This window comes from Ascidiella aspersa, chromosome 2 (assembly GCF_963924565.1).
Source record: "Ascidiella aspersa chromosome 2, kaAscAspe10.2, whole genome shotgun sequence".
NCBI classification, from domain to species: domain Eukaryota; kingdom Metazoa; phylum Chordata; class Ascidiacea; order Phlebobranchia; family Ascidiidae; genus Ascidiella; species Ascidiella aspersa.
Genome location: NC_139448.1, coordinates 22,187,210 through 22,210,816, shown reverse-complemented (window position 1 = coordinate 22,210,816; position 23,607 = coordinate 22,187,210). Strand labels below are relative to the sequence as shown.

Below are 23,607 nucleotides of genomic sequence, written 5' to 3'. Positions count from 1 at the left end.
CACTCAGGAGGCTTTTCGCATTGGGCACACAACAAATTGCTCGTGCACGACACATTAATTTTTTTCGAGCTAATTTTGACAAACGTGTTGTAAGGACATTGACTCCACAGTTGTAAGGTTGTATGATGTCGAGCGCAAAAAAATCTATTAATAAATATTGCGTTATCGTGTTTCAAAAGATGTAACGACACACAATACAACGGCAAGATTGCAAAAACATTATAGTTTTACGCAAAAAAAGTTCGACTCCCTCTGTTGCTAGCCTGTTATCATATTTAAAATATAGATTAAATATAATTCAAAAGGGCGATACTTTTATAGTTATCTATAAGTTCGCAAAACTGTAATTAAATAAGGCGGATGAAACCGTCGTTGATATGTGTATTACAAATAGACAGAAAACATGCAATGGCACTCAAAATAAGTTTGTTCTAAAAAGGAATTGACAGATTCGCGCGGAGCACGAAACATTTTTGCGCTTTTAATGTTAATGTTGGTAAAAAAACAGAGTTTGTTAACGAAACTATTAAAATCACTGCAAAAAATTAAAATATTGAATTTGAGCTCGCGCCCCCCCGGTTAAGAACCGCTGCTCTAAATCTAAACAATTCTTTGCTGATATCAAACCTGCTATGTAATCTCTCCCTGGATAAACAACAATCTATATACGGAACTGAATACACTGATGTTGTGTTATACAAGTCAAGCAGCCATACAATGCTGATTTGATTACTATGCAGAAGATATATTTTCAATTAAAATAAATGAGAATAAAACGTCTTGCAAAAAGCACAAATGTTTAAACAGAAATCGACCAGGGTGAACAAAAAGCATTTTCCACTATAAAAAAGCTAAAAACACTACAATATCTGTCATAAAAATGCTTCTTTCAGGTTTTTCTACAACTAGCTTGCCTTCGCGTAATAACAAACTGCAAAGCCAAAAAGGTCTAGTATATCGAAATCATCTTAACACGTTTCGATACGCGCTTGTATCATCTTTGAGTTAATGATGATGTCGATCTGCTCGACCTTTTGGGCTTTGCAGTTCATTACCAAACTACATTACAGGTACGTGCATAGTGTACCCAAGTAACATGCCTTAAATATCGTAATTCTATTTTATTTACAAATTAAAGGTGTAGCGAATGTTTTATGGTTTTCACCTAAACTCTGTTTTTAGTAGAAATTTAAAATTGGTATAGTACATGTTTAAGGACCTATCGCTAGCATTACCGATATTTAAAGTAATCACCAATAAAAACTGGTTATTTACATTATTAAAGATAACTCAAATACAACAACGGATCACTATTGCAAAAGATACCAACTCGCGACGGTTTATTTGACTCACACAACACCCCTAGTGGTGAAACAATTCCATTATTGTCTTCTCAGTGTAACAATATCGTGATGATAAACAAGATAAACGTGCCAGCTTAATTCACAATTTTCGTCATACCTTGTTGCCATAAAACAAGTAGGCTAACCTGAAGAGCTTACTGTTCTCAGGTTAGTCTTTAGTTGTCGCGACGATTTTTAGTATGCACGTTTGGACCGAGAACAGTAAGCTCTTCAGGTTGGCCCACTTGTTTAATGGCAACCAGGTATGACGCAAAGGTTGGTAATCACTGTAAAAGAGGTTGTAAAACCCTGAAATAACATCAAGTAGACACTTTACGGACTTCTTCAAGTCGAAGTGTTGAAAATCCTCGGTTTTACTGTAGGTCTGGAATTGATGGAATCAGTGCTATACAGAAACAAAGCATATATCACAATACACTTAGCACACGTAGATATTTAATGTTTTTTAACAAACTTTGTCTGGCAATTGTTTCAAGTAAGCTAATGAAAAAGTATTTTATTTTTGAACTGGCTTTCCATTTGGTAGAATCGCAGCAGGATTTGCTTTGGTATGTCATGCCGTAAGGGTATTATGTTGTGAAATAGTGTGAGCTGACCTTAAAACATTGCGCAAAAAACACAAAATACGACAAACATTCAAACATGTTTTGATTTCGTTCTTTTTTATCGTGATGGGACCCAAGATTCTCATAAATTAGTTGCTAAATCATAGTTAAATTTGCTGAAAATTTCAAATGCAATTTTTTTAAAACTAGTCCTGACGAAAGAAAATGGATAATTTTTTTGTATTCAGCATCAAAAAGTACATTAAGAACCATAAACATTTTGGTAACCTTAAAATTTACGCAGCATAGTAAATCGATTGTATTTAACTGTTTACGGTTGCTGCATAGTGCATAATCATTATCTTTTCTTTTGCGGCTTTTATTTACATATAAGGCTGAAAAGTGGGTTGTCAAGGCTTATATATTGATTCACGAACTTTATACCTTACTCCAGACAAAATACTGCCGTTTTCAATCTGTTGTTCTGAATCCCGGATTAAAGTGAACACATAGTTCTAGAATTAAAACAAAGCAGGATTATAGTCACAAAAGGCCCAATGTAGGCTACGTTACTTTTTTGCTATACGGTAATCGACAATAACATCCGCATCAACGAGATTGCCGAATAAAACATTGCCGACCTCACGTTACATTTTAAGTTGAGAGGTGGCTTGCTCTGGATCCCTACTGGTTATTAGTGTGCTATGAGAAATATTATTTAAACTGCTTTTAAATTTAACATTGTGAAATGTAAGTGTAGAAGGACATCAAGACCTGCAAATTTCGGGCTAAAGAAAAGTAAAAAGAATGTGTTTAAATTTAGAAAACATTATGCCGAATATTTTAGCCACGATATTGTTACCAAATAATTGAAAACTAGTAAACTGTATTCTACCAAGAAGAAGGCGAATGTTTTAAGTATTTACTTTGGTAAAAACACGTGCAATACTAGCCAGTATTGATTTCTTGATACTAACTTCTTAGATGTTATTTAACCAAAATGTAATGTGTATAGAATAACCTAAATTGAAAGCTATGGTTTTGCAACAGGTAAATAATTAATTCAAGGAAAATTTGGTGTAAAAAGACAGCTTGGTCATACATTAATGACAGTAAAATTAGGGAAAATAGACAAAATGGCAAACATATATTATTTAATATCAGATGTGTTGTACGTTGACATTTTTGATTATATTTATATAAACATATCCATCGTATGGTAAAATATTTGATAAAACAAAGGTTAAATGTAAATACAAATAGCTTAAGGTTAAATTAGAAAAAATAAAACCATAACGGTTCTTACACAACTTTCGGGTTGAACTGCTTCCATGTCACTTTTTAGGCAATTTAATGCAGGCAAGACATAACCTTGTAATAGGTTTGTTTGAATTGCTGGGAGTAATAAAATATTAAGGAATAGTTACACTAGACAATAAATTGTGTGTACGGTACAGCAAATGTTTACCAACAAACAAATTAAATCATGACACCGTCTAAATATTATAAATTTTTACCATTATTTGATATTTAAATAACTAAAGATTTACAATAAAAATATTAAAACTCTTTAGTATAAAAAAGTCCAACCAAATATATACTTCTAAAACTGTTCCACTGTCTAAACGTTTCGCATAAAAATGAGAGGCAAAAGTGCGCTTTACCTATTGCCTGGCTTTAAGTAGTGGTTGGGAGCATTTAAAAAAATATTCTTCAGCACAATTATCTGACGGTTTAAAGCAGGAAAATGAAAATTAACTTTGTATGCTTTTTAACTAGACAACCCCCAAGTTTGATTAAATTAACGTATCACAAACTTGGCCTGTGGTCTCTCATTATGAAACAGTGTCACTCTTCAACATTGTGTTGTACCATTCCCGTGTAAAATAGCTAGTTTTGTGAGGTTGGTGCTATGACATCAGGAGACTGAAAGAGAAAAACTATCAACCAGATAATTCGTGAAGGCAGCTATAGTTTTACTCCACGTGTATAGCGCGCTTTATAGGGCTGCCTTGGGAGAATGTATGGCCGTTTATATAACCCGCTAAAACGTGCTTAGACAAAGCTACTGCCTTTGATACTATATATTTTTGAGGCATTTAAATCAAAATTCATCCATACTTAGTCGAAGATAGGAAAGTGAAATACAAATTACTTCATACTTTTTTGTTGGTATTTCGTTTAAGGAGAGCATTTTAAAATGTTTAATCAAATTAACTTAGTCAAGTTGGCATAACATTTGCCAAAATTCTCTACATAATATATTTATAAAGATCCAAACGGAGGTTCTACAATGCACTGAAAAAAGGATACAGCAACAAGAGAGACTTGTAAAGGCTTTTAAAAGCGCATCAGCAATCTCCAATCTTAGTGCGCGATCAGCTTGATGGTTGTTAATGGTTGCAATTACAAGCAAATGAGGTAATAGAACTGCAACAACAAAAAATTAAACAACAACGAAAATATAATTGCAACAAGAAATGCATTTCATTTCCAACGTACATTCATCCCTATACTTGGGATGCACAATGGGCCCACTTCTCTTTGCAGCAGTAAGAAGAACCATTTGAATGGAGTGAATGCCAAGAATAGTTCCATCACAAGAACATTCTTTAAAGCCATAAGAGTTCGCTGATAATATTTCTGTCATTTGTAGAATTACCCGATCCAATGAATCAGTTGTAGTAATTTGGTTATCAGCAACTGATGCAAGCGCAGGTATGGTTGCAACTTTAACATCACTAAACAAAAAGTGTCATTACAGCTAAGTAGTAAAACAAGAAAGCAAAAAAAATTGAACAGTAATAGGAAAAAAAAAAACTTTATGACATATTAGCTTGGATATTACAGAAGTAGGTATCATTTTGAACGTTTTCGAAAAGAGTTTCTTATTACGTCTTACTACAACCTCCAACCATTATGCTTCAAAGCTTGGATATTAAAACTTAATTTCTGCCATCTATAGGGATGAGTATTATACAGTTCACGTTTTGCAATATTTGACTTCTAAATGATGCATCAGTGGTATACATATTTTTAGTTAATATTATTTCAAAAGGAATGGTTAGTTTTATAAGTTATGACAATAACCAATGTAATACAGATCAGGTTAAATTAAGGCAACATTTCAGAAAGTAAATAGCATAGAAGTTGTGTTTATACATATCATCATCAGTTGCTAATGTGATTAATGCAGGCAAAATGCGGTCTGAAAAAATCTCATTTTTGACTTCACTGGATGTCATGACAATGCATAGTTTAGCAGATGCTATACGGACTGCTGGGGACTCATGGAGTACAGTTTCCCATAGAACTTGAACAATAGTGTGGTGATAATTTTGATTACATCTGAACAAACAAAAGAAAATGCTGAATAAAAACTTTATTTAGGAACAAAAGGCAAATAATGAATAGTCTTATATTTTTAAACAAGAAATCATAGTGCAAAAAATATTGCAATTTTATAAACTGAAAAAATTAAAACCAAAACAAATTACCTTAATGCGTTTAAAGTGAAAAGCATAGCATTCAAAGACAAGCAAGAATTGGAAAGATATACTATTGATTCTATAAGAAATTCAGCAACAGTAGAGGAGCTATACTGTAATATAATAAAGTATGTTAAAAAGTAATTTGTAGATTTTTAGGGGGGTATGGTCATTAAATTGTTAACGGGAGGTTAATCAGATGCAAATCGAAGCTAGATTTGATAAAATTATTCACCTAAACAGCAATTTCATTAAGCTCATTTTATGCTTTGTAAAAATACTAAGGGTTTTCCGAAATATTATATTTTAGAAATGCTTGGCGAAATAACTATTTTCTACTCCATCAGACCATCTAAGTCAGCGGTTCTTAGGGGGGCGCCAAGCAATTCTAAGGGGGGCGCGAGCTCGACTTCAATATTTTAACTTTTTGCAGTGATTTTAATGGTTTCGTTTGGGTTAGGCATAATTCCTACATATAAACTCTGTTTTTTGCCAACTTTAACATTAAAACTGCAAAAAAATTTTGCGCTGCGTGCGAATCTTCTAATTCCTTTTTACAAAATCCACGGTATCACCGCCTTATTAAATTAACTTATAGATAAACGATAAAAGCTATCGCCCTTTCGGACTATTTATCATCCATATTTTATATATGATAACAGGCTATAGCAACAGGGGGAGTCAAACTTTTTTGCGCGAAACTATATTGTTTTTGCAATTTTGCCGTTGTATTGTGTGTCGTTACATCTTTTGAAACACGATAACACAATGTTTAATATTTGCGCTTGACATCATACAAGTCTTACAACTGTGGAGTAAATGCCCTCGCAACACGTTCGTCAAAATCAGCTCGATAAAATCAATGTGTCGAGCTCGCGCAATTTGTTGTGTGCCCAATGCGAAACGCCTCTTTGGTTGCAGTTTAGCCAATTCGACCAAATAAAACTCAAAATTTTTTCGCGCGACCAACAACACCCTTCATTATTTTCCTGTTTTCTCAGTGATATTTACTTGCAAAATTTTGAAATATTTTCGTAGGGGGGCGCAAGGCATGAGAAAATTACCAAAGGGGGCGCGGCTAAAAAAAGGTTAAGAACCACTGATCTAAGTGGTTAACCGCAATTTTGAATGCAGAGTATTTTCATGGCCGATGCGCCTACAAACAAAACATGTATCATAAGAAGTTTAAAAAATATATTAGGAATTCTGTCTTGGAAGGTAAACACAATATTAGATCACAGACCAACAAGTTAGGAGCACCAGTGTGTCTGAAAATAGTGGGTGGGTGCCAAATTTAAACCTCCAACTTGACCTTTATGTTATAAGATCACAGAAAAAATTGCAAAGCATTTAAGAGATCTAAATCAAATCGTTTTAAAAACAGGAAAATAAGTAGTGCCTTAATCATCAGCAAATATAATGCAATAATATTGAGATAAAAAATGCATTTTTGTAACTGTTAAACATTTTATTATTTTCCCACATAATTTTATTAAACTTTTGTTGTGCTATGTTGTAAATGAGGTCTCTTATTTTAATTGAATTTTTACTGTGTCTAGTGCCAATTTTAAATTCAATTTTGTGTTCCAAGTGTTACATAAAGTTTTATCAAAATATTTGGAATAGTCCTTACATTATTCTTGCTTAACATTGAAACAGTGTAAACTGGAAGAACACATGAAGATAAATGAACACGGTCTTCTTCCAAAAAAGACCGAAAAGTTTGAATAACCTAAAACATACTTTCATTAAAAAATGGAGCATATTTTTTAAACAGATCTGTTTACTTGAGCTTTAAAAAAAGCTTCTCCGAATATCCTTTCAAAATATTCCATCACATCTGACAACAATTTGACAGTGCAATCTGTAGGTTTTGCAGACTGGCATATCTTCAATAATCTTGGAATTCTAAACAAGGCAATATTTTATTTCTTAAGTGTTGAAATAAAATGAACACCAAGTAATTGTTGCTTTAGGTTTTCCATATTAAAAAATCATTTTGCAATAAATATAATAAAAACAAAGAATATTTAAAAAACTTAATTTTAATAAGTAAAAATTAGTTAAGGTCATATTTAGCGAGTGGTAATACAAAAAACATTTACGTAGAGTAATAATGTACTCCATGTTTTATTAAAACTTTGTTAATATCTAAAGCCACCATCTTATATATTATTAATTAGTCAGTTTAGAGTATATTTGTAAATCTGTCCATTTTATTTTTTATACCTTAAACACTGTTTTTTTAATATCATCTCCCACAATCACTAATTTCTTAATAATTCACCAAAACACTTACAGTATATTGACAGTCCAAGAAAGCACTTGATATTGATTAAAGTTTTCATTAAGTACAATGGAATCAAATAACAGCAATAACCGTGAAAATCTTTTCTGATTGCCGATAATTACACATGGATGCTCAAGTGAATTGGCAACAACGTGGGTTGAGTGCAAAGAATCACCACATTCATCTTTAATAAATAATAAAAAATGTTGCCTGGAAGTAAAACCCTCATAGACAATAACCAACAACCAACTACACTGCAGATATGTGATAGAGATTTTTACAAACCTGTTTGCAATACAAATTTAAATGCCATGAATTAAAGAATGCTTTTACATTTAAGTACTGGAATGTTGCTTGGTCGTCAAAAGAAAAAAATGTAAAAAGTTAAATTTTGTAACACTACCATTAGGTAATAAAATACTACCATAAGGTAATAAAAAGAAACCAAAAAATGTTTAATAATGTGCTAGGCAACTAGGGTTTATCAACTTAACACAAAAAGGAGACCAACTTTTTATTCAGGAAATATTTATAACTTATCATTAGGATGATTATTTTTTGACTTCTCAAAAAAAGTCATAATTATGTCAAAATTTAAGCGTTAGGTTAAAGTCAAAATTAATTAAAATGCACAAATAACGTTTACAAAATAAAAAAAATATAGTCAGCTTTTTGAAATTGTTGTTCAGTTAAAATTTTATCAAAAAATAAGCCCTTATAGCATTTCCAAAACAAAAAAACTATAGTCAGCTTTTAGAAATTGTCTTTCAGTGAAAATTAAAAAAAAAAGTTTTGAGTTATTTTCAACAACTTTTTTACAGTATAGGTATAAGCGAGCTGGCAGAATTCACCACCCAGGTCTAGTTCACCGCATTAGGTTCAGCTTGATATTCGTTTTTGCATTACGCAGTTTTTATCTCTGATTTGCACAAGTGTATTGTCCGTTTTTGCTTGTGATTTGCAATTATCCCATTTCCTATTACGATAACCAGGACTTTGTTCAGCTTCCGCAATTATTTTTGCATTTAATTCCAACTGTTTAGACAACAAAATAACCAGCGTCTTGTTTTGCTTTTGCATTTTAATAGTTGTTTGTCTTTTTAAAATGACAAAAAATATCAACTAAGCATTTTAATGAGTTTTGCATTAACCCGAAAAAATAACTTATTTGTGTTAGACCGGTAGTCAATAAAACATCAAAAACGTGTGGTTGACGACAAGACACTATGCAGTACTTCAAACAACAATATGGTGTTTAAATAGGTGTATTTTTGTTAGATCAAAATTTGTCAAAAAAATATGTTTTTAGGTCAAAATTTGTCAAAATTTCAAATTTTAAGGTAAAAAAATAATCGCCTACATATTATTTACATAATAAACTCAAAACATTTTACTTAGTTAGCTAAGTTAAGATTTTTCTTTATCAAGTATTTACCATCTTTCAAGTCAAGTGCAGCATCGTCAAGTTTAAGCAATATTGCAGAAAACAGAAATGATAGCAGACATCTTAAAGTGTGAGATTGGTATAGATCCTTGTAATCGGAAACATGTTCATCTGGCTACAACAACAATCCACATCAAAATTAACTAGTAGTCACAAATAACTAATCATGTATTGTACATATTTTTAGTTTTTTCTGCTGAAACCTGTCCTTAAAGTTTCACAGGATATTTTACTAAAAATTAATAATAATGCATTTGAAAAGGAAAAACATTTTGAAATGAACTTTAGATAAAAACTAGACCAAAATATTGGTCGCTGATTAGGTTAAACCAGTGGTCGGCAATCTTTGTTGTTGCGGCTTAAATTACTCTTTTTAGTGCTATTAAAGCCTTGATGCCCAAAACACTGCCATATTGTAATGCAAAACATACTATAAACGAATAATATATGCGCAAGTATGAAAAAAAATTTAATTATGGTACATACAGTTTAAGTTGGCCAAAAATGTAGTTCGACAGGCTCTCAAGATCATATTTGGCACGTGGGTCTTTTCAAACTGAGCAAATTAAAAAATTCTATGCCACACAAACTTTTAAAATAAAGTGCAATGAATGTACGGCTATCACGCGGCCCACAACTACAATATAACACTAAGCTATTCACAAGTAAGTCGCGGCCCACTAAAAGTGGCTCTGCGGTCCACAGTTTGCCCACCACCGTGTTAGACAGAACATTTTAAAGTTTAAAATATGTTGATCCAAACATTGTAAAAAAATCTAATGGAATTGTGAAATAATTAGTGTAGCAATGAATGTAATTTGCAAAATATTATATATTTTTGTACATCGCACTTTGTACAAAAGTTAAGTTGCAGCGCCTGCAGCATGTTAAGCGAAGCGTGTCTTGTGTGCCTTTTTTTAAGTACGTGTTCGCATTTGCCTTTTTCGTGTGCTTTTGTGTTTGCGTGTCGCGCACGTGGCAACTGGTATCATTCATCAGAACACGCTGACAGAATACAAGCTTGCCACTACATTTGGTGACCCCGGTCCAAGAAACAAAATTTCTTGGCTATAAACGAGTTTAATGTTCGAAAATAAAAATTCAAGCATGCAAAGCGCCGTTTCTCTAAAGCTTCCAACGTTTTGGGTCGAGCAACCTCGAGTAGTACTTCCATGTCATATCTGCCTTGGACCACCATACCGCAAGTAGACTGATCGATTTATTGGAAGATCCACCAGAAAGAAACAAGTACAACGCTATAAAGGAGCGATTACTGAGCACATTCAGCCTCTCCGAGTATGAACGAGCAGCAAAGATTTTGCACATAACTGAATTCGGAGATCGCAAGCCATCACAGCTTATGGACGAAATGCTCTCGCTTATGACTGGCCATGTACCATGCTTTCTTTTCCGATACCTCTTTCTACAAACCAAGCCAGAAGACATTCGTGTTGTTGTGGTAAAGGAAAGTTTTGAAGATCCTCGCTTTCTGGCTCAACGAGCTGACATGTTGTGGCAAGCGCAAAATGATGATCAGCAGTTTACTGTCGCAAAAATCAAGAAAAAGCCTACAACGTTTTTAACGACAAAAATACAAAGGAACGAATCCGGCGGTTTGTGTTTCTTCCATGAAAGATTTAAAAACAAAGCGACGAAATGTCAGCAACCTTGCTTGTTTCAGAGAAACGACACCGCCGGCCGCTACTAAGTGCTTCAGCGGCCGGCAGAAAAGGGAATTTGTTTTACGTATGGGACAAAATATCCACAAAAAACTTTTTGATCGACACAGGAGCGGAAATCAGCGTTTACCCTGCCTCATCTTTCCAAAAACGTAAGCAATCCAGCGGCCCCAAACTTATTGCAGCCAACGGAAGTAACATAAATACATATGGAACGAGAAACATATGTTTAGATCTGGCATCCGGTAAATTTTGCTGTCGTTTTACTTTAGCCGCTGTAGCAAAGCCTCTTTTAAGCAGATTTATTGAGAGCGCATTCTCTCTTGCGCGCTGCAGTTGAACACGCTTGTTTCGGGCAACAATGTGTACAGGAAGCTTTTGGAAAAGTTTCCAATTCATCAACGCCAACACTATTCAGCGTGGCTCCAAAGCACCAAGTGGAACACTTCATTCCAACAACAGGCCGCCAGTGCATGCAAGAGCAAGGTGGTTATCCCCGGAGAAGTTGCAAATAGCAAAGGACGAATTTTGCAAAATGATGGAATTAGGAATAATCAGATCATCCAGTCCATGGTCGTCACCACTTCATATGGTACCAAAGTCATCTGGCGAATGGAGACCTTGCGGCGATTACAGGCGATTGAATGCAGCTACCCAACCTGACAGGTATGCTATACCGCACATTCAGGATTTTTCCGCACATTTAGCGGAAGCAAAAGTATTTTCTAAAATTGATTTGGTAAGAGGTTATCATCAAGTACCGGTTGTCAAAGCAGATATAGCAAAAACTGCGGTGATCACACCTTTTGGTTTGTTTGAATTTATATGTATGCCGTTTGGGTTAAAAAACGCCGCACAAGCGTTCCAACGCCTTATGGATACAGTGTGTCAAACACTTGATTTTGCATTTGTTTATTTAAACGACATTCTAGTTGCCAGTAAGTCGATAAAGCAACACCTTGTACACTTTAAACAAATTTTTCAAAGACTTGCAGATAACGGACTTGTTATTAACCTAAACAAGTGCCTGTTTGGAAAGCTGGTTCATCCGCAGAATCAGGCCCCTTGACAGTCTACGCATCTGAAACAGCAGCCGGGGCAGTGCTCGAACAATACATTAAAATCCGTGGAGGCCACTTGCATTTTTTAACAGGCATTTACAATCAGCCGAAACTCAATTCAGTGCGTTCGATCACGAAATCGTTGCGCTGCACCTGTCCGTCAGACATTTTCGCTACTTTCTCGAAGGAAGAGCATTCACAGCGTACACCGATCACAAGCCGCTCACCTTTGCTTTTAAAAAAGTTGCTGATCCTTGGTCTGCGAGACAACAACGCCACCTTACTGGGATCTCCGAATATACTACAGATGTCAGACATGTAGAAGGTAAGCAAAATGTGGTCGCAGATACACTTTCTCGTGTATTTCTGAATTCGGTTTAGCAGGACCTAATTGACATTAATTACTTTCAGTTAGCAACAGAACAGCAGGATCCGGAAGTGCAAGCCTACCGTACCGCTATTTCAAAATTAAAACTCGAGGATATTTGTATTGGATCGTCCAGTGTCGTTGGACCTCTACCCACATCGAAAGGCAACAGGTATTTGCTAACAATTGCAGATCGATTTTCAAGGTGGTCAGAGGCAGTTCCAATGCCGGACGCTACAACAGAAACGTGCGCATGTGCGTTTGCATTTCATTGGATTGCCCGCTTAGGCGTTCCTTGGGAAATGTCCTCCGATGGAGGGCCACAATTTACGTCGCAGCTGTGGGCTAAAGTCACTCAGCTTATTGGAATTAAGCATAGATGCACTACAGCTTACCATCCCCAAGCCAACGGTCTCGTCGAACGCTTTCACCGGCATTTAAAAACCGTTTTAATGGCTGGAATGCAGGCCGCAAACTGGACAGACGAATTGCCCTGGGTCCTGTAGGAATTCGGGCTACGCCAAATAAAATATCTAAAAGCATCAAGCGCGGAGTTGGTCTATGGAACAACTATTTCCCTGCCTGGGGATTTTATTCCTCACACAACTAACTTGGGTGAGCCAACAGAGTTTCTTCAAACACTTCAAAACTCAATTAGTAACTTTCTCCCAACGCCAATGTCAAAGCATCGTAATGTTACCATTGATGTTACACGTGTCTTGTTAAGTTGTGCATATGTTTTTGTTCGCAAAGATGGTTACCGCCCCCCTTTAAATCCTCCGGACACCACGCTAAGTATTTTGTTGTTGACATTGCCGGACAGTGACAGACTATATCTGTTGATCGCCTTAAACCTGCATATGTAAACCCAAACGCAAGCAGTGCAACTGCCGCGTTTGGGGGGAGTAATGTAGCCCCTGCAGCATGTTAAGCGAAGCGTGTCTTGTGTGCCTTTTTATGTACGTGTTCGCATTTTCCTTTTTTGTGTGCTTTTGTGTTTGCGTGTCCTGCATGTGGCAACTGGTATCATTCATCAGAACACGCTGACAGAATACAAGCTTGCCACTACAAAGTGATGTTTTCTGCAATACGGTTATCAATAAAACAAAACGAAGTACACTTAAAAAAGGAGATTTTTTCCCTCACTATGTGACTGACAGTGGCATAAAATTGACATCATAGTTTCTTGCCTAACTTGACAAATAACATTTATGCCAAGTTTATATGTTTATAACTGCAAAAAAAGGCTAAAACCAGCATAAAATATGAAGATACAGCAATTACCAAACTTGTGTGATTTTGAAGAGTAAATTGTAGTACAGGACCCAAATTGATTTTTAAAAATGTCATTTACAAACAGGATAGACGCAGTGTGCACAAGTTTTTTTTTTACCTCAGAGTGAATAGCTTTTTTTAAATATGCTTAGTCAAGTGTTGGGCATTAAGTCAGTCCATTTTAAATTAACAAACAATTTGCAATTTGGTTACATACTACTGTTTTAAAGACATGTTCATGGAGAATTAGTTTGTGTAATCGAACAATTTTAATGTTCAGTCAAGCCGATAAATGAGATAATTTATAACACACCATTCACCTAAATGCCTCTACCACACAGGTTTCAAAGTGTGACTCAATTTTTTTGAAATTTTTAGTGGCAAACAGTCAATTTTTTGATCACCGCGAAATACAAAAACATATGACATGCTTTTAAACTTATATTAACCGACTTGTATCGCCAGATAGTGCAACATTTAGGGATAAGTAAAAATGTTATGCTGTATCAATATAAGGTTTATGTTTGTTAGTAATTCCTAATCAATATATATCACAAAATTTTGGTATTTTAGAGGCCGTTTGCGTTAGTGACTATTTACTAAACCTTCTTGAGAATGATTTGGCACTGAAATTGTGTATTTGTTGAGGACAGCCATCGTCTTTGTTAAATATTTATTGCAACTTACACATGGGTTATATCCATATAGGGTTTTACTGTTATTGTGGGGAAGTATTTTGTCAACCCATTAAACACACAAAAAATATCGGCTATTTTATTGCCCTTGCAAACTGGCTGTATCCATATACGGTTGTGCTGTTATTGTGTGGAAGTACATACCCTACTTAATCTCGGAAATGCAAGATACCTTGTTTTTCGTTCTCGCTTGTTAAATTTTTATTGTAATTAGAGTGCAGTCTTACAGCTGTGTGGTCATTCAGATCTTTAAACTTTTGGGGGAAAATTTCTTGATTGTATAAAGATTTAGTTGCACAATGGTGCAAGAGATTGAACAGACCCAGCCAATTTTCAAAAGTTACTCTGTGTGACATCTTTTATGTCTGCCTGCTAACAAAATACTCCCAACCTTGCTAGCAATTTATTTATTGCTGATTACGCCAGGTTGACTAATGATAGCAATTATACCATTAGTAGGGCGATTATTTTCTTACTTAAGAAAAAAGTCAAAATTTACATGTTAGGTCAAAATTTAAATTATTACTTCAAGTCAAAATCAATTAAAAATGCACGTAAATCAGTTACAAAATTAAAAAAAATATATATTCAGCTTTTCACAGGTGGCTGACGACGCCGAGACACTAATGCAGTACTTTAAACAAAAATATGTTGTTGAAATCAATTGATTTCTACTAGATAAAACTTTGTTAAAAAAATATACTTTTAGGTCAAAAAATTATGGCCCTAATCATTAGTTTTATACCTAAAATGGGTAACAATTTTTAAATATTAGAAAATATATATATATAGATATATATTGCAATTATTTTCATTCAGTTTATCAACCTAATTAATTGATATAACTAAACAACCTCCGTTTTCTATGTTACCGCTGATATCAAAAACTGGAAACCACACTCTATTTTAAATCAGTCATCTGAATTATGGAGCCTGGCAATTCTAGTCTCAAATGAATTTAATATCTTAATTTTATTTTATGTAAACTTTAATTTGCTTTGTTTTAATTGTAAAATTGTTCTTCTGGCAAAATTTTAAAAGTACCATCGTTTCGACCATATGTCGGGAAATATAATTGCAACTATAGGCTAAATATATAAATATATATATACCACACAAACAATTAAAAACAACAACAATGGACCATACACAGTTTGGTATGGGGTTATGGCACTGGGTTAGACTGCTTGTGCCATCCAAAGACCTAGTCAATATATTTTTGACACAAAGCGTGTAGTCTATTGCATACCATGTGTTGAATGATCTGCTGTATATATCGGCGAAACAGGCTGTTTATTTATTACTAGAATAAAAGCGCACAAGCGGTATGTCATTCAATGTGATGCAATAAAATCAGCGGTCATGCGACAGCCAAAGTTATAACATCTACTTTGAATGTTCGTGTATTGTGACTCGAGAGATAGATACGCTTTTGCAATTTTGGCACGCCATGTAAAACCAATTGCATCTGTAAGCCCATGACAAATTATAGTTGGACCACACAAGTTAAAATATATACAAATTACATATAGTCGGACTTAAAGGTTTATATTTTGAACCCCTTACGAATAAAATTTATTATCTTACATTCATAACAAATGTCTCCAAATGTGACAATAACGAGTCCATCAGATGTAAGTGTAAACAATTCTCTCTGACTGACCACAGTGCTATAACAGGGAGATATACTTCAATGGAAACCTTTACAACTTCTTTACTGCTATCTTGGAGAAGTGATTTAAGCTTGAGGTATGACTAAAAAGAAAATCCCAATAATATTACAATAGCATGTAAGGTAAAATAAATAATTTTACTTTGCGTTCACATAAGCTAAAACTTTGGTATAGAAATAATACATAGGTTTATGGACATATTCTTTTATAATTTGCATAATAGAATTACCTGATTATATTTTTCAAAATTTTGGTCAAAAGCATCAATAATTGCCAATGATTTGACAACAGAGCACCGAACAGAATCTACTTTTTCTTGTTGGTCAATTTGTTGCAAAATACATACAAGCAAGGAACATCGCATTTCTGCCTAGAAATTAATAAAACAGTTTATAATTTGACAAACATATTAAAATGAAACATAATATAACAAAAAACACACAATTTGATACTTGGGTGTTCCTATAGATGAGTGATTTTCAACCGGTGTTTCCCAGAACACTTTTGTTTCCCGTGAGAAATCAAGAAATGTATTTCCAGATGGAGTTTATTAGTTTGACTGTTACATACCGGTTGAAAAACACTTCTTAAATACAATAGGTGTAAACCATGTAGCTTCTGTTTTATATACAAAATTATCTGGAATCCAGTCATAAGACTGAGATAAAAACAATGTCAATTTTGGAATAAAACACAGTTCGGAATAGGGACAAATTAGGACTAATACTTAATGGTCGTAGGACTGTCTAAATCGGAATAAGTCTTTGCAATCAGGCCTTAGTGGTCAGAATCAACCCTAAACAACACTACCTAAACCAAAATCCAACACCAAAGTATATCACAATAATTTTAACCCTAACCCATTACCCACCAATAGGCCCGAAAATGACCAAAAAGCCGGTGTTCAAACAGCGGCTCCCTAATGGCGATTTTCAAACTAGGGCGTCCAAATGTTGACACCAAAACCGTCGGCAACAGACTGGTAATTGTGTGTGTGTCTATTACAATAACAGTACCGGTTACGCAGCACTGGTCTAGAATCCTACCACAGCATTGAAACAATTGTAAGGCAAGGCACTTTGGGTTAGGGTGTTGGTTCGTGTTTGGGTGAGGGTGGATCAAGTATTAATATATAAAATATTGCTAAACCTACCCAAACCCAAACGCTAATCCGCACCCTAACCCAAATAATGTTTGTTGTGGTAGGATTCAGATTGTCAGATTGTCAGATTGCAGGTATATTTAATTTACATAATCGGTACAACAACATTGGTCCTTTATCAGTTATAAAATATATTTAACCAGTGCACCACAGGGTATTTCATCTAGTTTATAATGAGGGGCGTATCCAGAAATCCAAAAAGGGGGGGGGGGGGTCCTGAATTTTCAACTTAGGGAATTCCCCGTTTTTCTGCCTGATGTTAATGACGTCATAAAATAGCGATTGTAATGACGTCATAAGTAATAAAAAAATCATCAGAAACAGCCAATTAACGCCCAGTAAAAGCGAACTTGTGCGTCGTCCACACTCCTGCCAGGCGCCAGCTTCGAAACCGCTTAGTGTACAATCGTTAATTTCAGGAGAAAAACGAAAGCTAGACCGTGGAATAAGTGTGATTGGTTTTGGTAGAACCATGTACGGGATTACGCTAAATTACAAGCACGTCTTTTGCCACCTGCAATACTAAACAGAGATCGTTTTTCCCGGGTGGTATTCGATTAGCGCGACATCTGCGCCGATCTGTGTGCCAAGTCAGCTAAAATACAAGCACGTCTTACACCAAGGGTCCACAACCTTTTTCTAGTTGCGGGCCAAAACAAAACGCGCGATTTAACGGCATTTCGTTTAAATTTCTTGAAAGTTTTTGCCGAAAATAAAAAATAAAAAAATGTTAAACATTATATGTCCAATATCTTTGAATACATTTTCTGTTTGTCCGTGACGCACTTGGCAGCCTTCCACGTCGCAAAGGTAAAGAAGCGCTGATTTAGTTCAAAAGACAGCATTAAAACGTAAAGAAACTGGAAGTAGAAAGATCATTCGCGCGAAACGCGAAAATTTTTTTGCACTTACGTAGTTAAATGGCCGAAAAGTATTTGAAATGGACTCGTGTATAGTTTGTTAAAGAGGCGGCGGGCCGATACGGCGTTGCCGACCCCTGTCTTACACCGACATCTGATAATAACGCAGACAGCAAACAGCGAGAAACATCAGCACCGCTTAACTAGACGTTTTCAGCGAAAAAAAGGCGGAGACCGCTTGATTTATTGTTGTTCATTGTCGAACACACACGCTGATCAGCCAACCCGAACAAATAACGAAATGCGAAAGAGAAAAAGCACCCTGCGTTTACGGTCGACCAAACAAGAAACGAAAAACGGCGTTTTGCGTTTGATTTTGGTGACAAAAATGAACAAAAAACGATAATGGCACTTACAAAAAGGGGGGGTCCGAACCCCCCAAACCCTTCCCCCTGGATACGCCACTGTTTATAATATAGTTAAGTGTTCTGGTTTAGTTTCAAGATTTTGTATGACCACTTGATAAATTTTATGAACCAATGCACAGATATTTGAAAATCTCAATAGCCAGATTAACACAATTTGAAAAACATTGAACTTAAAACAGATATTGATATTTCATTTTATAATCCGTAATTCCGCAATGAGAATATAGTACAAAGAAGACTGACAAAAAGTAGCATCACATTCATTATTTTTGTGTAAATGCAATAATAAATGTAGAAATTTAAATAGTTGAACTTTCGCATTTTTAAAACCCCAATAATATTTGCCTTATTACATTTAAAAAAATAATGGGTGTTTTTTAAAGTAAAAACTTACTCCAACATAAGGTGCAATCGCGCCACAGGTTTCAGTGATCAAAAGTCTTCTTTCAGGATATTTGTGACCTATTTGCTCCCAACATTGTGGCAAAATTTCTTCTTCTGTTCTAGTTTCACCAATACATCTTGCATATTCAACACAGCCCAAAATAATCTTTTGTCTAAAACATTTAAACTTCAAATGAATGCACATAGCGCTGGTCAAAACTAGGCTTCAGTAAAATATTCAGTTTAATTATTGGGCTGGGCATAATTCACACATCATTCAATGTGAATTAAAAAAGGCAGCTCTTACTATGAGCATACAAAAACTCATGTTTAAATAAAAAATGTTTGGCCTAAAATTATATCAACATTAGCTAAAACTTGATATACACAGTTAAACATCAAAGCAGAACTAAAGACAATATAGCTGAAAGAAAAAAAATTTTTTTTCAAAGCAAATCCAGTATTGGCACCAATCTAAATAAGAATATTTTTACTAAGACCTTGTTTGCACAAAAATCCTGGTTGACTAATTTCAGTAAAAGCTTTTGCAAGGGTCATTGCTGTCCTAATTTAATCTGTACTGTTGTTGAAAGACTAGTAAAATTGCATAAAAGTAATTAAGAAAATATCAAAAAAATAAGACGATTACCGTACAATTATACAACGTTAAAAGTAAAATGGAAACAAATAGAGTACTACTAATTTCGTACAAAAAGTAAACTTTACATCCTTATATCCTGTTAGCACAATACTTACCTTTCTATTTCATCAGGCTTTTTAATAAGATTAAATAAAAAATGAATCAATTCAATTCTAACACTTTGGTCATGATGCAATGCTGCTGCACTTAATATCAGGGGTATAAGTTGATGTCGTTTTGGTAGCAGTACGTTTGGAATTATGTTGGGTAAAAATTTAGCCAAGAGCATTACCAATCCTTGAGGTGTTTCAGAAATGTTCCAAACCTAAAATGTGTTTATTTATATCAGTCTTTCAATGTACTGGTCAAAGGGATGTTTCTATGGTATAAATTTAAAAATGGGTCAACAGAAACTAAATAAATGACGGTTGAAAATAGTTTACTAAGTTTGCAATAGAGAACCACATGAAAAATTAACAAAAAACTAAATACGAATAAATAACACAGTGTTGCTAAAACAAAATTTATTTTTTTTGGTAAAACAGAGAGTTGTTACATGGTTACAAACTGACTATGACAAGCAGTCCAATAATAATTGGCTTTGGATTCCTATACTTCAGAATTTAAAGTAGTAGGTTGTAATATATATACTGTGTCTTAAAATAAGTCTAACAAACTTTAATTTTTAGAACTCTTTGCAACCCTTTAGGTATAAGAGCTTAGAACATTGCTTATTGACTGGTTTTACACAAATTTGTTGAAGTAATGTACAGCTCAGTTGGGGTCTGGGATGCAGAAGTTCGATAAATGTAAAATTGTTAATCTAGAAAAAAAGTCAAACTGTGCACAGAACTTAAAGATCTAAAACGTTTATTTAACCATAAAAGATAAGTATAGTTATAAGTCAAGGATGATTATAAGAGATTGCCATTTGAAGGTTATATTATAACAAGATGATATTACTGGTCTGGGTTCATTGCATAGCGACACATAATGGTAATAAATAGCAACTTTAATCATTCTCTGCACAATGTCGTTTTAGCCAGGCAAAACACTTATTGCATAGTACACAATGACAATGGGAAGCTTGAATTGCTGAATTTTTACAATTTAATATTTTTATTTATTATTTTGACGATTTTACTTCATATTTTTACTATTTTTTAATATGGTTTACTTTAGTCTCCTGGTAACAATACAACACTGCTTTGATCTACCAACCTTCAGTTTTTTTAAATTTAGAACAGCTCTTTGCGTAATGACACTGTACTAAAAATATGGATAATTACCAGCATTTGAATTGTCTTAATGCTAATACCTTAATTTCACAGTAATAATCTTGCCAACGAGTAAACGGAAAGTGCTGTTCTTTACTGTTAGATGTCAAATCATTTGGGGTTTTATTTTCTAGGCCACTCCACTATCAGTTTATCATAAAATGACTTTCACAGAGAAAAAAGTTACATGACTTTGTCGGAACGACCTGCTTATTTTATAAATGTCATGACAAATATTTATAAGTGACTTTATTTTTTTCGTCTTCATTCAATTTTCATTTTTATTTTTGTTTTCTTTCATATTAAAATTATGCAGGGTGCCCTTTTGTAATCTTAATTACAATTTTGCACCTATGTTGTCTCAGTATGAGTAGTGGTTGCTTAGGCAGTACAAAACTTTACTAGTACAGTGGTTTTAATTTGCTTCTGGATGTTATTTGAATATATTTTGCAGTGATGGTCAGTTATTGATAATGCAAGTAAAATCGATTTTACTTTTACATAAACTAAGTTATTAAAATCACGTTAGATATTTTAATTAAGTAATATTGTGAAGACACTAACCTCTGTTTCAGAGCAGGTATTTTTAACAGGAACCGAGGTTGCAGCTAACAGTAATTCCCAAAATATTGGCGATACATACCTAAGATAAAAAATACCGTTTTGTCTTTTTGAAATTTAGACTTATGCAGGTCTAAGGCAAAAATGAATACCCAAATTAAAGCCTGTGTTTTGTAGACCAGTGGTTGTTAACTAGACGGGCAAGCTTTAATTCAATATTCAACTTTTTGTTGTGATTTTAATGGTTACGTTAGGTGTTCATTCTGTTTTTATGATGCTATACTTTGCATTAAAAACATGTGTGTAGTTAAATGACTGAAAAAATTGTTCATGGATTTTGCAATTTGCAAGCTTCGCTACTAATGCTTCATAGTTTCTTGCTTTAGTTGCTATTTTTGACCACCGATTTGGGCTATGTTTAGTCAGAACAATATGGTATAGTTGTAAGCTGCGAAAAAAAATGCACTCTTAGTGTGCAATTGCATTGGGCACCACTCCTACACCTGTACAAACTCTCTTGAACTTTTTGCACGAATGTACAATGTTTTTGCAATATTGCCGTTGTATTGTATGTCGTCAACCCTTTTGAAACATGAACGCATTGGATAATTTTGCATTCTGGCAACAATGTTACACATAGTTTCTATGCAACCTTACAACTGTGGAGTCAATGCCTTCACAACACATTTGTTGTAAGGCAGAAAACAGTTACCAAAGAGGGGCGTGGTTGAAAAAAGGTTAAGAATCACTGTTCTAGACTATATTGGCAGAACATAAACTTGGGCAATAATAGCTACTTGGACAATACATAAAGTACAACATAAGTAGCTTATATTGGATAATACAGCATAATTTGCAGAAGTGATAAACAGACAAAACAAGATTATTAAATTTCATTTAACAACCCAAAATTGGAGTAAAGTTAGCAACTTAAAACATTAATTTTTTATTATAAGCTTGGAAATTAATATTTTAAAATACTCTGTTTACCATGAGCAAATTGGGAAGTGTTGATGACACGTGTATTGATTCACTTTGCATTTAAAGGTTAACTTTGGCCAGACATTAAGAAGCTGTTCATAATTAGGATTTTTCCTATATTATGATATCTTTAGTTATTAACGGCAAAAAACAGAAAACTGAAAAAAAAAGGACCCTCTGCATTTTTGAAATTCTAGATACATCCTGCCTGAACATTAGGGTTGTTCAAAAAAACACTTTTTTGGCAAATTTCAGTGGGGACTCGTGGAATTGCTAGGTTGTGTCTTAAAACCGCACAAAACAAATCTGAGCACGTTGGTTAAGTATTGAGCGTGCTACGTCAATTTGAAAATTCAGATTTAGGCTAAACTTTTTGAAAAAAATAAATTATCCTCACACTGAAAAAAAATATTTTCTTCTTTTTTTGCATTGCTTTACAATTGAACAGCTATAAATAAACTTGTTTTGCAGAAAAAAGTGAGTAGTCATTGTACAAGTGTCACTTTTCAACAACATTTGTTAGTCTGTTTTATACGAAAAATGGCTTTTTAGCATGTTTTTTTTAACTTTAGATAAGTGATATAATTGTGTGAGGACGTAAAAATCGCTCCAAAACGTAACGTTTTTCTATTGCTGCACTGGGCTTGAGTTTAGCAAAGCGTGGAAATCGCCCCAAAGCGTATTTTTTTCCAGCTGTATGGAGCTTTAGCAAAGCGTAACTTTAAGCTAGCTGCTGCACCGGGCTTGAGTTTAGCAAAGCGTGAAACGCTCGACATAATAGAATTTAAATGCAAATTACGCTTTGCTCAGCTCAGTGCAGCTGTAGTGTTAACGGGCCTTAAATCTGAATTTTCAAATTGACGTAGCACGGTCAATATTAAACCAAACATGATCAGATTTGTTTTGTGGGGTTTTAGACACAACCTAACAACTCCAGGGGTCCCCGTTGAGGGCGCAAGTTTTATTAAAATTGTAAAAGCGGGGCGTGACGCAAAAAGTTTAAGAACCACTGGTCTAGAGCTATCAATGAACAGCTGTGACCCATTAGGTTGGTATTGTCAGACCACCATCGATATTAAAAATGCATTCTATGTTGTTTAAGAAGAATAAAACTATTTTCTAGGCAGTTTCAAAACCGGTAACACATCACCATGATTTCAAGCTCTTTCAACATATAATGATCAGCCTTTTTCTTGCCGGTGTTTTGAAACTGGCTATAATGCTGTCATGAAATGAGTTAGTAAATTCTGTTTGTGTTGGCAGTGATGTGATTGATAAGCTTCAACTTTGAACAGTCAACTGCTGACTCTTTTCCATCGCTGAGTTGTATCTTGCATTCTGCAGATCGAGCCTAAGGTAACCTCGCAATTTTCATGACACAACACTCTTGAGTTTAAATTTTTTGCATTAATAGCCTAAAATAAGAAACAAAT

General features: G+C 34.4%; 1 protein-coding gene across 1 annotated transcript in view; it reads right to left on the bottom strand.

The window, feature by feature from the left end:
• Positions 1 to 1,301: 1,301 nt before the first annotated feature.
• The window catches only part of LOC146164322 (RAB11-binding protein RELCH homolog), a 66,051-nt gene continuing 43,745 nt past the window's right edge, over positions 1,302 to 23,607 (bottom strand). The window contains exons 8-23 of the mRNA XM_083382874.1: positions 21,197 to 21,275; positions 19,472 to 19,680; positions 18,726 to 18,888; positions 16,111 to 16,251; positions 15,796 to 15,963; positions 9,123 to 9,246; positions 7,697 to 7,871; positions 7,185 to 7,305; positions 7,031 to 7,129; positions 5,407 to 5,510; positions 5,072 to 5,257; positions 4,412 to 4,650; positions 4,223 to 4,339; positions 3,216 to 3,304; positions 2,354 to 2,424; positions 1,302 to 1,749 (exon numbers count right to left, since the gene is read on the bottom strand). Coding sequence (XP_083239000.1) covers positions 1,689 to 1,749; positions 2,354 to 2,424; positions 3,216 to 3,304; positions 4,223 to 4,339; positions 4,412 to 4,650; positions 5,072 to 5,257; positions 5,407 to 5,510; positions 7,031 to 7,129; positions 7,185 to 7,305; positions 7,697 to 7,871; positions 9,123 to 9,246; positions 15,796 to 15,963; positions 16,111 to 16,251; positions 18,726 to 18,888; positions 19,472 to 19,680; positions 21,197 to 21,275 — 2,146 coding nt within the window. The 3' untranslated portion in view covers positions 1,302 to 1,688. The remainder of the gene's footprint in view (positions 1,750 to 2,353; positions 2,425 to 3,215; positions 3,305 to 4,222; positions 4,340 to 4,411; positions 4,651 to 5,071; positions 5,258 to 5,406; positions 5,511 to 7,030; positions 7,130 to 7,184; positions 7,306 to 7,696; positions 7,872 to 9,122; positions 9,247 to 15,795; positions 15,964 to 16,110; positions 16,252 to 18,725; positions 18,889 to 19,471; positions 19,681 to 21,196; positions 21,276 to 23,607) is intronic.